Source organism: Pararge aegeria, chromosome 17 (genome assembly GCF_905163445.1).
Source record: "Pararge aegeria chromosome 17, ilParAegt1.1, whole genome shotgun sequence".
NCBI lineage: Eukaryota > Metazoa > Arthropoda > Insecta > Lepidoptera > Nymphalidae > Pararge > Pararge aegeria.
In genome coordinates, this window is record NC_053196.1 from 11,802,733 (window position 1) to 11,818,741 (window position 16,009).

A 16,009-nucleotide genomic window follows, 5' to 3' on the forward strand; every position below is an offset into this window, starting at 1 on the left:
TTTTTCTTCTGAAATTATATCCGTGCGGCACAGTTTGATGATATGAGTATACGTCTTTGTATATTCCTACTATTTAACAAGGATTGAGAGATAAGGGATTGCTTATCTCTCAATCCTTGACGATGGAGATATGCTCAACAAAAATGAATGAATAACCAGAGAAAGCGACTTTGTTAAAAACGCATGGGCGGGTCACATAGCTTTGAGGACCTTTGGCGTGTCCGAAGGTGCTTTTATATCGACCCAGCCCCAGTAAACCTAGTGCTGGTAAAACTTCCTCTAGGTGGACAGATGACAAGAAGACCCGCTGGACGTATATGGAATAAGACCTTGGAATTTTAAAATCCCTACAACACTATGTCCAGCAGTGGAGATCTATCGGTTGGCAAGATGATAAATGATGCTTGTCATTGCCAACTGAAAACGTGTAGTATATAAAAAAAACATATCTTTACAATGTATTTAACGTATTTACAAACTGCGTATTAACGAAACACTGCGTTCAAAACAAGTCGCATGTGTCACTGAAAAATTAAAGGAGTCAAGTATAGTTGATTAAAAATAATAGTTTTTTGCAATTTTTGGTATTGAAGGTCAGTTTATGTGTAATATTTTTTAAACTATGAAATAAATAAAGTTTAAAAAAGTCATTATTCGTTATAGGATTTTTTTTGTAAAATATCCCCAATACGATGATTTATGTTGGATTGTAACTATTTATAGTTTTAAGTAAATAAATTAGTTTTGAAAGGATTTGGGTTTAATTTTATATTCATTTATGGGGATATTATATTTTTTTTATTCCACTACCAGTTAGCCCTTGACTGCAATCTCACCTGGTGGTAAGTGATGATGCAGTCTAAGATGGTAGCGGGCTAACCTGTTAGGGATTATGGTAGTAACACCCCTAATAGGATTCTACGCGACATCGCACCGGAACACTAAATCGCTTAGAGGCACGTCTTTGTCGATATAAATATTTTGTTAGTTAAAGACTCGAACAAAGTTAATTCAAAATCAAATATAATAAAACTTATTTATTTATTTTATTTCGTTGGAAATATCGATGACTCACGCCTCTATACTAAGTTTAAATGTAATTAAAAGATCATATTATTGTGTACGACACAGGCTGTAAACACGCTTTGCGTATAAAAGTTCTATAAATAAAGCTCGAATTTGTGAGTTTGAATTATATAGTACTGGCATCGCGCCAGCCGTGAAATGCGCGTGCGCTAAATAGCTCCTCGGAATTTTCTTTTCTTTATGTTCAGAAAATCGAAAGTGGTAGGAGATATATTTCAAGCTTAAAAAATCTGTGAGACTCATACATACAAGTGATTTTTTTGAGTGAAGCGTAGATTTAAAAAGACAAAAGTGCTGTGAAAATGTCGCCCAGATGTCCAGTTCCACCGTTGCAAGAAGTAACTTTATCGTTGGTAGCTAGACAATTAATCCATGCCTTGTCGAGAGTGACATCCGAGGAAGATGTCGCCCTGCCGTTTGCTATGGTGTCCTCTTACTACGAAATTATGGGTGCGACGAATGATATATTCCAAGATATCCTTAATTTAATATTAAATAGTGAATACCTCGATCCGTCTATCAGATATTATACGATGAAATTGCTTCTAAAGGAAAATGTCAGGACTCTATCTACAGGATTATTCCCGTGTCCCTATTACAGAAAAGTCCTTGAACTGATTGCGGAACAAGGTCGCCACCTCACTTCTCTTAATTTAAAAGGCGTGTGGGTTAAAGACGAGCAACTTTCGCTTTTGTATCAGATAATAAAGAATCTGACAAACTTGACTGCTCTAAATATACCTTACATAGCGAATGATGAAGTGCTGAAGTTTATTGGAGAACACAACAAAGTTTTGAAATTGCTCGACGTGTCTGGTGAAACTGATATCACTGAGATTGGCATCGATGCTATGTTATCGGGTAATCCGCAGCTTACTCAGAGTTTGACTGTTGTAAATATAGGAACGTACGGTGAAGAAAACATAGACCATACAGACGTGGCACTTCTCATACGAAAACTGCCTAATCTTACTAACCTCGGAAGTTATTCGTATGTTGGGAAGGCATTGCACTATGTGCATAATAATGACTGTCCGCCTAATTTTAAAACGAAACTTCAGTACATTCATGATGTACAAACCAATATAAGAACAATGAAGGCTATAACAAGTTTATGCCCGATGATAGAAACAATTTATATAGAAGAACCAGACCCAGGTGTGCTCCAAATGTTGAAAGATCTTCACTACTTAAATAAGATTAAGTTAAACAAATTTCAGTGTCACGAATTACACCAGCTACTGGATAAAGTAGGCTACAAAATTGTGACACTCATGCTCTCTGGTGCCAAGGGGTCTTTTAATTTTACTAGAATAGCAGAAACTTGCCAAAATTTGGAAAGTCTAGAATTCTACTCGATTCAGACTGCAACACATGAAGAAGAAGTGCCTTTTAATAAATTGGAGCATATTGAAATTATTGAAGGGAATTTATCACCATCTTGTTTGAGGTACCTCATGACAGGAAGTCCTAAGCTAAAAAAGTTGATCATCGGGGACGAAGTAAAATTAGATGATCAGGACATGGCAAGGTAAGTTCCGTTCTTAGATGGATTCATAATTAAATTAAACATCTGCCCTCTATCCTGAGTTATGACTACAGTAAAGCGTAAACAACAAACTGGGTAATATGATTATGCCCTCGTGTTTATTAAAAAAAAAAAAAAAACAATATGTAAACAGTCCTGCCTAAAATATCTTTTTGGCTTCCGTTGGCCAAGATTGTGTAAATCAACCACTCTCTTGAACAAACAAATGTTGCGTTTGATTGTTTATGCGTGTAACCTTTACAATTTATTTGTAATCTTAACGGATTCGAAAAATTTGCTGGAGCTTTATAAAATGTTCTTGTATATTATTCCTCTCTTATTTTTTTGATTCCAATACAAGTAAGAACTACCTTGACTGCAATCTCACGATTGGATTGAAATGGTGGTAAGTGATAATGCAAGCTAAGATGGTAGCGGGCTAACCTGCAACGATGTATAACGGTTATATTCAATCCATACCGGTACCGTATGTCGGTATCAGTGGCGTGCATAGAGGGTATGCAAAGGGTATGCAGATGATATAAAAGGAAGAAAATCTCCAGTAAGAGCTATAAATACTTAAGGGTAGGCTTTTTATAACTCTTACATGCCTATCCTTAAGTTTTTTATAACTTGTACTGGAGATTTTCTTCAATTTATATCATCTGCATACCCTGTGCATACCTTGTATGCACGCCACTGGTCGGTATGGTGGTAACTATTCACGGCCGAACCCGACCAAGCCACACCAGAGTAAATTCAGATTTTACAAATTCCCAAATTGCACCAGCCGCGAAATAAATGCGGGACCTCCAACTTAAAACCACAGCGCTCAACCTGGGAGGACGTAAAAAAAACAACACATTAAGTTGATATTAAAATCTTCTTTCAAGTAGTTAACTTGCATTAAAAGATTACACTTACATAGATTGTTGTCCAAGCATTTTAAATCGCGTAAGGTCAAGTCACATTAAGAAGTCTAGCAATTATTGTTTTTGTTTGCAGGATGCTACGTCGCTACAGATTCGATAACCTCGAGGCAATTTGGTTTCCAAACGCACCCCGATTGACTGTGGAAACTGTGGAGCTGTTAATGGAGACTTGTCCAAAGTTACAGAACCTCGGACAACTGAGCGGTTGGCGATACACGCCTGATGACATGATGTTGATGCGTGCGGTCATCGCCAGCACTAACACGGACCTGATTTTGTCACCACTCGGTATATTCCAGCAGGGAATCTAATATTGTAATAACTATTACTTACTTAATTGATATTTTTTTATAACGGTTATTTTTTAAGTTATTTTATATTTAAATTTAATGTTTTGGTGAATTTAAAGCTTAAAAGTAAGTAAAACGCATCATTATTTTTTTTTTTTGTTATTCAAAATCCCTAAACGCAATAGGCGCAGTGGGCAGTGACCCTGCTTTCTGAGTCCAAGGCCGTAGGTTCGATTCCCACAACTGGAAAATATTTGTGTGATGAACATGAATGTTTTTCAGTTTATAACAACTTTACAAGTATTCGATAGATAGATAGATAGATAAAGTCTTTATTGCACAAATTAAAAGTGAAAACAAGAAATAACAAAAACAATAAAAATATATTTATAAGATGCAAAGGCGGTCTTATCGCTTTAAGCGATCTCCTCCAGACAACCCTTTGTGGTAGAAAACTAAGTTAGGGAAAACGGGATAGTGCAACAAGTTAATAACAGGTCATAAAATAAATAACTTACACTTTTCAAACTAATTATACATAAAATTAATTTTAAAACATATTATTATCAAGTATGTAGGTATTTATGTATATTCATAAAAATATTCATCAGTCATCTTAGGACCCCTAACACAAGCAACGCTTACTTAAGGGCTATATGGCGATGTGTGTATTAATAAATTGACAGGTCTAAATGGAGTGCTGTCCTTTTATTCAGGGAATACTGTGAGGAAGTAGGTCTACTTCTAGACCTGTCAATTTAGTTCAATTTCGAGATTTGTGTACCACCAAACTGGTCCACCAAGACCTGGTAATATGAGGATTTGTGTAGGAGTTTAAAGTAAACGCGGTTCATTCAAAGTGAAAATTTTAATAAGATTTAAAATATCTAATAATAACTTAACTTGAAAAAAAATGTACAATAAAATGCTAACTAACCAAAAATGTATGAGTATTAATGGTACTGATAAAATACTTAAAACTAGTAACTTAGGTAGTTATACAATAAATCCTTTGGTAATTCCATTAAAAATAAAGCTAAACAAAATAACAAGAACATTTGGTTCGTTGCTCTCATAATTTCATCAAAGAAATCGATTTTATTAAAGATTTTAAACTAAGATTTTCGTGATTAATCAACATTTCTTAAATATACATAGTTCAACGGGTACATACCACGATTTTGGGATTTGTCGTTATTTCGACCGAGTTGCATGGATCGTGGTCACGACGGGACTGCGTAGGTACGAGATGTCAAGTTAGATGACACGGGCAGAATCTGACTACCCGCTATCGTGTTCTTTTTGTCGGTTTTTCACGAACTCTTCGAGACACTACTCTGACAACGTCACTTTTAAGTTGAGAAGCTGTACGATGCTTTCTTGGTTTACATAATTCTACCACTGGATTCCAAACCCTTGCTAATGTAAAACCGTCCTCACGATTTAAGTTTTTGTGCTCACGAAATAGTCTTGGAATATAATGACGGTCGGTGGAGAGAACTTTAGGGTCATGTAGCTCTATCCAGTGCTGGGTGACCCCTAGTAGAGAGCATATTCATTTCAAAAATATTATCGTGGTATGTGCCCGTTAACTATATTAAAGAAAAGATTTTATTAAACTTGCGAAACAAAAGCTTTCTCTGTCTTCACCTGTCTAGGTTCTTGTTTGGCTTTCCTTGGCGGGGGTGCATCATTCTGGCTTTCTATTAATTTGCTTTTATTAAGCATTCTGGTTTTTAGCATTTTGCATTCGTCAGCGCATTTAGTCGTGATCGCACTCCTGGAATTCAAATAAACTTAGTATTTTGTACTTTTTTTTATATAAATATATAGATAAATATACTACCGCAATACACACATCGCCATCTAGCCCCAAAGTAAGCGTAGCTTGTGTTATGGGTACTAAGACAGCTGATGTATATTTTTATGAATATTATACACATAAATACTTATAATATATAGATAAACATCCAGACACTGAAAAACATTCATGTTCATCACACAAACATTTTTCCAGTTATGGGAATCGAACCCACGGCCTTAGATGCAGAAAGCAGGGTCACTGCCCACTGCGCCAACCGGCTGCCGAACTTATACCGCTTACGGAAATTTGGTATTTTATCATTTGGAAAATTTAACAAAAAATACCTGTTTAAAAGTCCAACAAAAAAAATTTTGTACTTCCCAAAATTAAATCAACATCAAAAGATAAGCGGTCATAGCCCAGAAGTTAAGACTTCCACTACACTTTCGGGGGGCAAGTTCGAATCTCGCGAGCACGCACCTAAGTTATGTGCGTTCTTAGCAATTGGAATGTCCCTTGATACGTCGGTGAAGGAAAACATTGTGAGGAAACCTGAGAGTCTTTAATGTTCCCAAAAACGTGTGGAGTCTGCCAACCCGCACTGGGCCAGTGTGGTGGACTTAACCCCTTCTCCGAGGAGACTGGTCTGGTCGGAGGCTATGACCGTTAGTTACCACCCTACCGACATTTTAGCGATTTAGTGATCCGGTGCGATGTCGCTTAGATACCGATTAGGGGGTATGACTTCCATACTCCCTAACAGGTTAGCCCGCTACCATCTTAGACTGCATCATCAGTTACCAACAGGTGAGATTGCAATCAACGGTTAACCTGTAGTGGGACAAAAAATCTACTGCGATTACCAATCCGTCTGACCAGCGTGGTGATAGTGGGCAAACCGTCCTGTTGGGAGAGGCCTTTTGGTCCAGTAGTGGACTTCTATAGGCTTAATATTATTATGAATGAATGAAATACACTTTATTGTACACCAAATAAAAAAATAAAATAAACAAGCATTAGAAAAAAGGAGAAAAGGTACAATAGGCGGCCTTATCGCTTAAAAGCGATCTCTACCAGGCAACCTATCAAATCAAATTGAGTAAATTAAGTTGTCAAGAAGGGTTAGGATGTACACAAAGTAATACTTGAATAATAAACATAAATTACAAAAATATACATACTTCATAAAACAAAAACAAAATATATATTTATATAATAGAATATTTATAAACAATAAATATAATATAATATATACAATATATACCTATATTGTCATAAAGAGGCCTTCTTAAGCTTGTTTAAAAACAAGCTTAAAAAAGGGGGAAAAAAGTCAAATAAAATAAAAAGGAAATGATATATATATAAGGCGGTAAAAAGTGTTTTTTTTAGTAGCTGTTTAAAAATGGGTAGAGACTGTGTGGGTGTGTGGTGTATTATCTGATCTATAGGAAAATTAACTTAAAGTTTAAGTTTATTAAATTATTGGACGGTTTAAGATGAATATTATAAGTACCATACCTGACTAGATTTTCTTTAACGTTGAACTTTGAGGTAATTTCAATGATAATATCTGAAACAATTTTCGGATCCAGGCACATTTTCGCAGGTTTATCTTGAAAGGCAGGTGATCGTTTTCCTGTCAAGGAGTGCGTAGCTAATATCCTGAAATAGTAATGATGCATGAGAAATATAAATTATATTAAAATTGTAATATTAAGTCAAAATTCTGATATCATCATTATCATCAAAACAACCCATTACCGGGTACGCGGGTCTCTTCCCAGAATGAGAATGGTATAGGCAGTCCACCACGCTGGCCAAGTGCGGATTGGTGGACTCCACACGCCTTTAAGAACATTACGGAGAACTCTCAGGCGTGCAGGTTTTCTCACGTTATTTTCCTTCACCGTTGAAGCAGGGATATTTTAACTGCTTTAAATATATACATTCTTTATGGGCTATTTCGTCTTAATTATTATAATCCTAATAATTTTGAATCGACCCTAATCCTAACAATTTGGATCCGTAGTTTAACATGTTAACCAGACCTACGAGGCCGTTAGATTATTAGATAAAATGTATTTTCTGTTAAAGAATTTTAGTAGGTACCAGCCCGGAAGAAGAAAATTGGCGTTGTTAACCCCCGTGCCTAGGAGAGCACGTCAAGCGGTGCGGCCCGATTATTACCACTTACTTTAGATAGTGAGTGGTAATAATCGGGTAGGTCTTTAAAAGCCCACCAGCCCAATTGGAGCAGCATGAAGCCTGCCCAGCAGGGGGACGTTAACAGGTTGCGTATGATGATGAAATATTATCCTATGGGATGAAATATTGTTGACCTTTTTTAATTTTAACCAAGTCAATATTAATAGAATTAGAGATCGAAATGTTTAAAAATAATCTTACCTTCTAGGAAATGTTGCCAATAATAACGCTCTAGTTGCGATCGTGTAAGATCTCCAATTCACTTTCCTGAATTTATCCTTATGTATCAAAGTCTTTCCACTTCCAATTGGCACCTGCAAATAAAAGCACAACAATAAAATAAAACTATCCAAGTCAGGGGATATAATTGGGATAAAATATTTGTTCCCTGCCTGTGCTAGCAGCACTGTTCACACAGAGGGACTAAGTTGACGCGGTGGGGTTAAACTTTCACTTCAACTCGGCAAAAAATAAAACTTTCTTAAATTCTTTCTACTATCGGCATTGCAAGTTAATTTGCTTCTTAACTAACGCAAATGTAAATCAGGCTTAATGAAAAACAGCTATATCACTCAGCTACAATGTCATACATAATGATTTATAAAATTTAAATCACCTATTCGGATCCCATATTAGGTATATATAACTGAAAATAATCCAATACGCACCCATTCTTCTACTTCGTTTTGTGACAGATTTTCTTGCTTATTTGGTATCGTTTGGTCTTCTGTAAGTTCGCGCACTTTGCTATATTTATTGCTGATAAGAACATTGTCGTCAGAACGATTAGATTCTTCACTGTGACTTTTCACACTTTCTTCATATGCTTCTGTATTGTTGTACACAGGATTCTCTATTATTATATTACTAACTTCGTTTAACGGCCCTGCTTGAACAACTGTTGTATTATCGAAGTATTTAGTCGTGCGTCTTTGCGTATCGGGTTTCATATAATCTATGATTTTGAATAGTTCTTCGAAGCTGGCTTTCATATCCATAATTTTCTTTTTGTGTATACTTGTTGTATCAACAGAACTTTTAGGTGCTGGCAAGTGTTTTTTTGTCGAATCAGGTAAAGACTTATTGCCACTTTTAGTTTCTTTGTACTTCCTCTTTCGGCTTCGGCCATTCGATCTATTGTTTAGGTTGTTTTGGCGTTCTTTTAAAACGTTTACGACCGCGTTGGGTCTGTGTACAGGAACCGGGTCTTTACCGTTACGTCTCTTAACGCAATGGCGCATGTATTGTTCCATTTTGGCTGTTTTTGTTCCTCGTCCCTGCTGAAGAATATTATTCATTGATTACACAAAAATGAACTATAAATAGAGAGGTTAGGTGTAAAGAGTCGGCGAGTCAGATCCCCAGCACTCACCTCTAACTGACTGATGAGTTATAATATCTTAGATAAAGCCATACAAAATTCGATCCACCGGAGTACAGAGTAGTGGTAGAGCTTTGTATGTCATACTTATTTCTACAGGAATACAGCATTGTTGCAATGCTGTATTCTGGGAAGGGCCTGGAGGGATGGACACAGAGCGGCAAATTACAGGATGTGTTCCTTGCATGCCCTGCGAGATGCCTCTTTGTTTGGTGTCTTCTTATCCGTCAATTAGAAATATAAAAAAAAGAGGTCGAAGCCAAACCCACTCGATTATCGCCGCTTTTAATCAAGTTTCTAAGGTACTGTGTAAACTAAAATACTACATACGTCGGATTCATCAGAAGAAGATCCCCCGTCACTCGGTGCCCAAGATGAACAGCTCGGAGAATAGTCTCTTCCTTCACGAGGAACATTTTCTTCCTTCGATATACTTTCATTGGCTCTTGTGAGGCGCAATCGTTGCTCCAGAAGAGGTCGTTCATCTACATGGTGATACATAAAGGAATTAAAGTATCGTCTTTCTCAGTTTATTAATGTTTTACAGTTGCCAATGCAATAGGATTTAGAACTTTTAGCGCCCTCCCTGGTCTTATAACTGCGAGGTTCGGATTCGATCTCCGACTCAGTGAGCCGCAGACGAACGGGATAGGAAACTGTCTGTGTACACTTCGTGCCTCGGGAGCACGTTAAAGCCGTTAGTCCCATTTAAAACCCACAAAACAACACTGGAGCAGCATGTTGGGTCTATGCTCTAAACCCCTATGTGAGAGGAGGCCTGCATCCAACAGTAAGATTTTAAGAGGCGAATGATGATAATGAAATAAAGTCAAGTATGTACAGTAGCCGTAGTACAAGATTTTCTCGCTTGCAACCGAAGAGTCTTTTTCCAGTATTAAACCTTGTATCGTTAAAATAAAATTAACCTAATGTTTCTTATTTTAGAGACGCAATTCCTGTACTTCTGATTTTTGTTTTACAAACTTTATCAGAAGCCCGACCTAAAGAATTGTTGGCACATTAAAGCTTTAATCCTACAAGAATAAGATCTATTTTACTCTGATTTTAGGTATTTCGATACTCATGCGAGTAAATCTTGTACTGATGCCGGGTACGGTAAGTACAATACGAAGATTTTAAAGAGTATTAAAAATACGGTTGGTATATTTAGTACAACAATTTCTGAACTTTGGTCTTGGGATAGTTCTTAATACCCAACATATAAATATAATAGGCGGACTGGATGGGGTGTAGTTCAGGGCGTTTTCAAAGGAGTTTTATGTACATCTGCCCTTGAGCTTGCTCATAGTTCAGGGCGGAAAAACATATTGAGACTACAGTAGGGTAGAGTAGCAGACAATTATCCAGTCGGCAACGCCACATCGTGCAACTAACATTAAATATGCCAACACAAACAAATGGTTCATTGTATACTGAATGGTTCTATGTTACCTACCCTGGTTAACTGTATTCGTATGGTAGGACACAGTGAACCATAAGACACCTAAAATAATAAATAAGATTTTACGTGTAATAAAATTTATGCTATGATAATAAGTTCGTCCAATATGAATACTTAATTGTTGCTTTGAATATCATTTCTAGAAAAAGATTCAAAAATTATGATGCTTCGAATTTATTGTGATTCATTGTCTACTACTAACTCAATTTCTATTGTAGGTTTCATATACCCACTATAAGCCAAACGCAATTTTTTTTTAAACTTAAAACAGATTCATATAAGACGAATTTATTATAAAACAGGGACGAATAAATAAAAAGCTATTATATTTTCAATAACACTGAGTAACGTGAAAAATGACACGTGTAGGTAAACTTTCGTACTTACAGACTATTTCTTCTTCGACTCCGTCGTTCGGCTGCAATGACATGACTTTCACATCTCCAGCCAACAAAGGAATATTGCTATTACCGGTACTCCAGTCAGCTAATAACCACTTCTCAATTTTGCTTCTCGAACTCATTTGTACAACACAACATACAACGAATGCGCACTGAACGATTTAAGGTACTAAACTAACCCTCCGTGCATTACCGGGTGCCGGGTCTCAGGTAAAAGTTCCATTGCACCCTACTGCAGTCATTATTGCATCCCCCGCCCTATTTCTATTCCGGAACAATGCGGTATTCGCCAACTGCCTGAGCGCCGACAAAAAACCGACCTTTTTGCAACTCTCGTTTCTAAGTAAGAGATATACAATATTCTTCTAAACGGAATAGACGAAATACCCATTGTGTTTTTGGAAGTCATAAAACTTGTAGGTAAATACTCGTTCATTTCAATTGGTTTTACAGAATTATGCAGATAGCTTCGTAGATACTCATAATCCGAATTAGAAGCTATTAACAAAATCTAATGTTACAGACTGCAATAAGTTACGTATTTAGCTTCAATAAGGTACCTATACCTACTTAAAGATCGTAATTTTTTAAATCATAATTGGGTTAGTAGTAATATTAATATTAATATTACTGAAATTGGAAGACATAAAAGTTCGAGTGACATAACAATACGTTGTCAATAAGAGGCACCAGAGCTCCTTTTGCAGATGCAGGATAATTCTGAAGATCAGTTTCGCACGGCAGATAAGTCATCTAGACAAGTCTGCTTACTCCGCGTTTATTTATTTAAGTCTCATAGATGATTACTTGGGTAGCCTAGGAACAACGTTTAAAATTATCTCAGAAGAATCCTTTGATGAATAGGTAGGTACTAGATACCCTTTCCAATAAATCACTTCGTCCATTGGTTGGAACAGGATGGACAGTTTTTTAAGTCAAAGGCAACCTTATAACTAGTATAGTGTACCTCTACTCTCCATACTATAGTGTCTAGTATGGAGGGTAGAGGTAAGGAGAGTCATCTTATATGGGAGAAAAGTTGAAAAAGTGTCCAGTTGTTGCGCTAAATAACAGTTCAAAAATCCTCCACAATGGCGCTGGTGGATGCACCGGGAATGGTATGAATGTAGCAATCGTAGATGAATTGAAGTATGCCGAGTTAAAAAATTTAATGTCGTTATCGACTAAAGTAGTTAATTATTGAGAATTTCAACAACTTACGTTGTACAAAATATTGTGGTAAATATAACCTCACTTCCTTGTATCTCCATACTTCCTTGTTTATTTTTCAAGCCTACTCTAACAATATTTATATTTGGCGCTTCTTTTAAGAGTTACCCTGATGCAAATGTGGCGCCATCCTAATTTAATACATTTTGACGACACTTTTTTATATACACAGATGACTCTCCTTACCTCTACCCTCCATAGTGTCTAGTCAAGTCTAAGCGCTGTCAAGTGTCAAGCATGTCATTGTCAAGTTCTGATGTTTTGGTGTTTCTTTTTGTTTATATTTTTTTAAACCAGAATCCAGATATTTCCTCTTCAAAAAGCGGCGTGAATTAAACTTGAAGAAAATAATGGAAGCGCAAAAGTTAAAAAAGAAAAAAAATGCTATTAGCAAAGGCAAGTTAAAGAAAACCATTAAAAATGTTATATCTCGACCAGACCCAGTATTTTGGTGAGTATCGTTTTATAAATATACCTATATTATATTGTATTTAATTGAAGTACCTCCATATAAAAATTACAATTCAGGCCAGCTGTGACTGAAGCTGAAGAAACGATCCTACAAAATGCTCTTGAAAAGTTGCGGGTCCATATTCCAGAATTCAAAAAACCACATTGGAATGACATAAAGCTATTACCAAAAAAAGAAAGACCTCAGCCACAACACATCCAGTAAGTTCCACAAATTCTGCTTTATGTTTTTTTTTCTTGTTAGAAATGTTATATTTCAGTGGATAACATTGAACAGCCACCTAACCTCTTACTTTAAAAAAAATGACATTTCATTGGGTTTAAACTATGTTTAAAGTTTATACTGTTATGATAATCATATGCTCAAGTAATTGAAATTAATTAATTTATTTGGACTTATTTCTGCTTTGTGCCCCGTAGAGCATATTAAGCCATTGGTGCAAATCATTATCACTTACACCTGATCAGTGGCGCGCAAGGTTGTGCAAGTGGTCACCAGGGTACAGAAGGTGGCATATAATGGAAAAGTGAAGGGCAGGCGGTGCTTTTGTGTATGAAATGTGCAGCACTGAACCTGATTATAATTGTTCTGTAAGAGTTGCAATATGTTGCCTAAGGCTGCCAAAATAAGCTGAGCGTTTTGATGGACCCTACCTTTGCATTATTTACCTGTTTTAAGAGGAAGGAGGCAGTGGGACACTAATATAATAAGGCTATGCAGGTTCCATTTTTCTAAGTTCCAGTACCAAATTGTATTAATTTATCCTCATATTTAGAATAGAATCCAACAGCACTAAGTAAAATATAATTTTGAGAAATAAATCTTATTAACTATTCTTATCATGTTAGTAACTAAAAAATATATCATGGAATTCCGCAAAGTAACACCTGCTTCTATCCAATATTTAATCTAAATCTGTAATCATTTTCTTTGCAGGAAAGTTGAGGGCCTTTTATTTGGAATATCAGAATGTTATTATGCTGTCAAAACACAGAACTGTTCTGCAGTAATTATAGAGGCAAATGTTAATCCACAAAATATTGTGCATCCAATTATTGAGGCATGTGTATCCTCCAATATCTCAGTTCTATGTTTAAATGATTTGAGAGAATATAGTCTCACATACTTTGGTGTGAAGACAACTTGTTTGGGAATAAAAAAAGACTACTTACAAGATCTAAGTGATAAAATATGTGAAACATTTAAAAATTACAAACCAAATAAAAAGTCTATGCCTATTCGTACAACTTGTTCAAGTTTTGCAGTTATAAAAGAGGAAGATTCTCAAATGGATATTGAGGCCTACTGTCCATATGTATATAGAAGTGATAAAAAAACTAGAGCATTTGTTACAAATGATACTCAACAAGACACTAAAGTTACCAGTCAATTCACTGGCCAGCATTTTATTAAATTACAAGATAATATTAAACCTGAAAATGATAGAAAAGCCTACATGAGAATGATGGTGAAGAAAATATCCAATAATCCTAACAGGGTAACAAAAGCAAAACATAAATCATGATGATTTATGTTTCGCTTTTGTTGACGATTTGACGACCTCCCTGGCTCAACAGTGAGCGCTGCAAATTGAAGTAGGAGGGTTCGATTTCCGGCAGGGGCAATTTGGAAATTTAAAATATCCGAATTTTCTCTTTCTTTCTGTCTGGACTTGTGGGAGACGAAGACATGTTGCTAAGAAATTTAGTGCTCCGGTGCAATGTCGCATAGAAACTGTTTAGGGGTTTGACTACCATACTCTCTTAACAGGTTAGCCCGCTAGTCCAGTGGCGAGCATAGAGGGTACAGGGTATGCAGATGATACAAATTGTAGGAAATCTCCAGTACAAGTTATAAATACTTAAGGGTAGGCTTTTTATAACTCTAACAACTCCTATCCTTAAGTTTTTATAACTTTTACTGAAGATTTTCTTCATTTTATATCATCTGCATACCCTGTGCATGCCCTCTATGCACGCCACTGCGACCGCTACCATCTTAGACTGCATCATCACGTACCACGTGAGTTTGTAGTCAAAACCTAACTTGTAGTGGAAGAAAGAAAAAAAACTTTTCAATATGCCAAATCTAAATAATATGAGAGAAAGATGTGATTTCAATGTTACTTTGCAACTTCAGTTTTTAGAATCATGTATCCTTGGTGGTTGCTCAAAATGGCTAGCATGGAAAAGGGAAAAATCTTTAACCCTCACATAGTTTTATCTACTATGTGAGCATGGTTGCATAGGTGGTAATAATATTTAAATAATATACACATAATATCAAACACTGAAGTTTATTCTCCATTCCCCTGTTGCCATGCTGTGAATGAATTTTATCCCCCATCAGTGGATTGATTAGGGGTTGAAGTTTTCGTCTCCTGCCTTTGCCAGCCTCGTAGTTTGGCCACATTAACTGTTGGTTGTGGAGTTTTCCTCGTAAGATTTTTTTAGCACTAGCATAGAGTGAGGATGGCGGCATGCATCCCATTCATAGGAGAGCTTGATCAATTGTCATCCCGGATAGTATCACTAAAACGAGATCGTCAGCCAATCTGCTGGATATAGAACTTGTAAGCAGCTTTAAACAAGACATCACTACTATTACCTCTCATATGTGAAACGAGACCTGCACCCAGCAGTGGTAGGCTGATGACGATGATGATGAATTGTATATTTCATATCAAGTTGATTGTGGTGGTGAGAGTTAATGTAACATATTCTGTCAATAAATTCTCAGTACCATACCAGAGTAAGGAAATTGAAGTCATGACCATTCCCATGTCTCTTAGAGCATATTGAGCTTTCAGATCTGGTTATTATTATGTGAGGATTCATACTTATATTATAATAAAGATTTGTTTGTTTTCAATTGATAAACTCTGAAACAGTAGCTATTTATAATTATTTCACCATTAGAAGGCTATTTTGTCAAGAAGTAAAGTATGCTATATTAATTTCATTAATAAAAATTTAAGCCTGCAATAATATTTGTAAAGTAGGTCAGAAGAAAAAAGGGTATGTTGACGTTGTATAGTTATGTTAAAACTTTCCTCATGAGCTATCAAATGAAAAATAAATTTCTCAATTCTGACTCAGTTTCAAATAAACAAACCATTTATTATTAGTATTGGTAAAATTATGATGTTTTTGGATGCTAATAATTTTTTTATATCAATATTTTTCACGTTAAGTGACACTGATGATTATGATATTGAT

At 36.0% G+C, this 16,009-nt stretch overlaps 3 protein-coding genes across 3 annotated transcripts; 2 read left to right on the forward strand and 1 right to left on the reverse strand.

Annotated features, from left to right (window-relative positions):
* Nucleotides 1–1,208: 1,208 nt before the first annotated feature.
* LOC120631187 lies at nucleotides 1,209–3,969 on the forward strand. The gene is made up of 2 exons (XM_039900661.1): nucleotides 1,209–2,617; nucleotides 3,620–3,969. Exons 1-2 carry the CDS (start codon nucleotides 1,389–1,391, stop codon nucleotides 3,855–3,857), a joined length of 1,467 nt encoding a protein of 488 aa, XP_039756595.1. The 5' UTR covers nucleotides 1,209–1,388; the 3' UTR covers nucleotides 3,858–3,969.
* Nucleotides 3,970–5,244: 1,275 nt separating this feature from the next.
* On the reverse strand, nucleotides 5,245–11,211 carry LOC120631110. Its single transcript, XM_039900550.1, has 6 exons — nucleotides 11,076–11,211; nucleotides 9,557–9,711; nucleotides 8,514–9,125; nucleotides 8,047–8,159; nucleotides 7,159–7,302; nucleotides 5,245–5,616 (listed from the first exon to the last, which is right to left on the reverse strand). Exons 1-6 carry the CDS (start codon nucleotides 11,209–11,211, stop codon nucleotides 5,451–5,453), a joined length of 1,326 nt encoding a protein of 441 aa, XP_039756484.1. The 3' UTR covers nucleotides 5,245–5,450.
* Nucleotides 11,212–12,557: 1,346 nt separating this feature from the next.
* On the forward strand, nucleotides 12,558–14,565 carry LOC120630971. Its single transcript, XM_039900341.1, has 3 exons — nucleotides 12,558–12,770; nucleotides 12,848–12,991; nucleotides 13,728–14,565. Exons 1-3 carry the CDS (start codon nucleotides 12,670–12,672, stop codon nucleotides 14,314–14,316), a joined length of 834 nt encoding a protein of 277 aa, XP_039756275.1. The 5' UTR covers nucleotides 12,558–12,669; the 3' UTR covers nucleotides 14,317–14,565.
* The last annotated feature ends 1,444 nt before the right edge of the window (nucleotides 14,566–16,009 follow it).

Bases quoted from the DNA above. Each gene is read 5' to 3' on its own strand.
- LOC120630971 (XM_039900341.1), top strand. From the start codon at position 12,670: ATGGAAGCGCAAAAGTTAAAAAAGAAAAAAAATGCTATTAGCAAAGGC. The intron at 12,771-12,847 runs GTGAGTATCGTT...ATTACAATTCAG, and splicing joins CGACCAGACCCAGTATTTTG to GCCAGCTGTGACTGAAGCTG. The intron at 12,992-13,727 runs GTAAGTTCCACA...TTTTCTTTGCAG, and splicing joins CCTCAGCCACAACACATCCA to GAAAGTTGAGGGCCTTTTAT.
- LOC120631110 (XM_039900550.1), bottom strand. From the start codon at position 11,211: ATGAGTTCGAGAAGCAAAATTGAGAAGTGGTTATTAGCTGACTGGAGT. The intron at 9,712-11,075 runs GTAAGTACGAAA...ATCACCATGTAG, and splicing joins AGTCGAAGAAGAAATAGTCT to ATGAACGACCTCTTCTGGAG. The intron at 5,617-7,158 runs GTATGGTACTTA...TTTGAATTCCAG, and splicing joins GTTAAAGAAAATCTAGTCAG to GAGTGCGATCACGACTAAAT.
- LOC120631187 (XM_039900661.1), top strand. From the start codon at position 1,389: ATGTCGCCCAGATGTCCAGTTCCACCGTTGCAAGAAGTAACTTTATCG. The intron at 2,618-3,619 runs GTAAGTTCCGTT...TTTTGTTTGCAG, and splicing joins GATGATCAGGACATGGCAAG to GATGCTACGTCGCTACAGAT.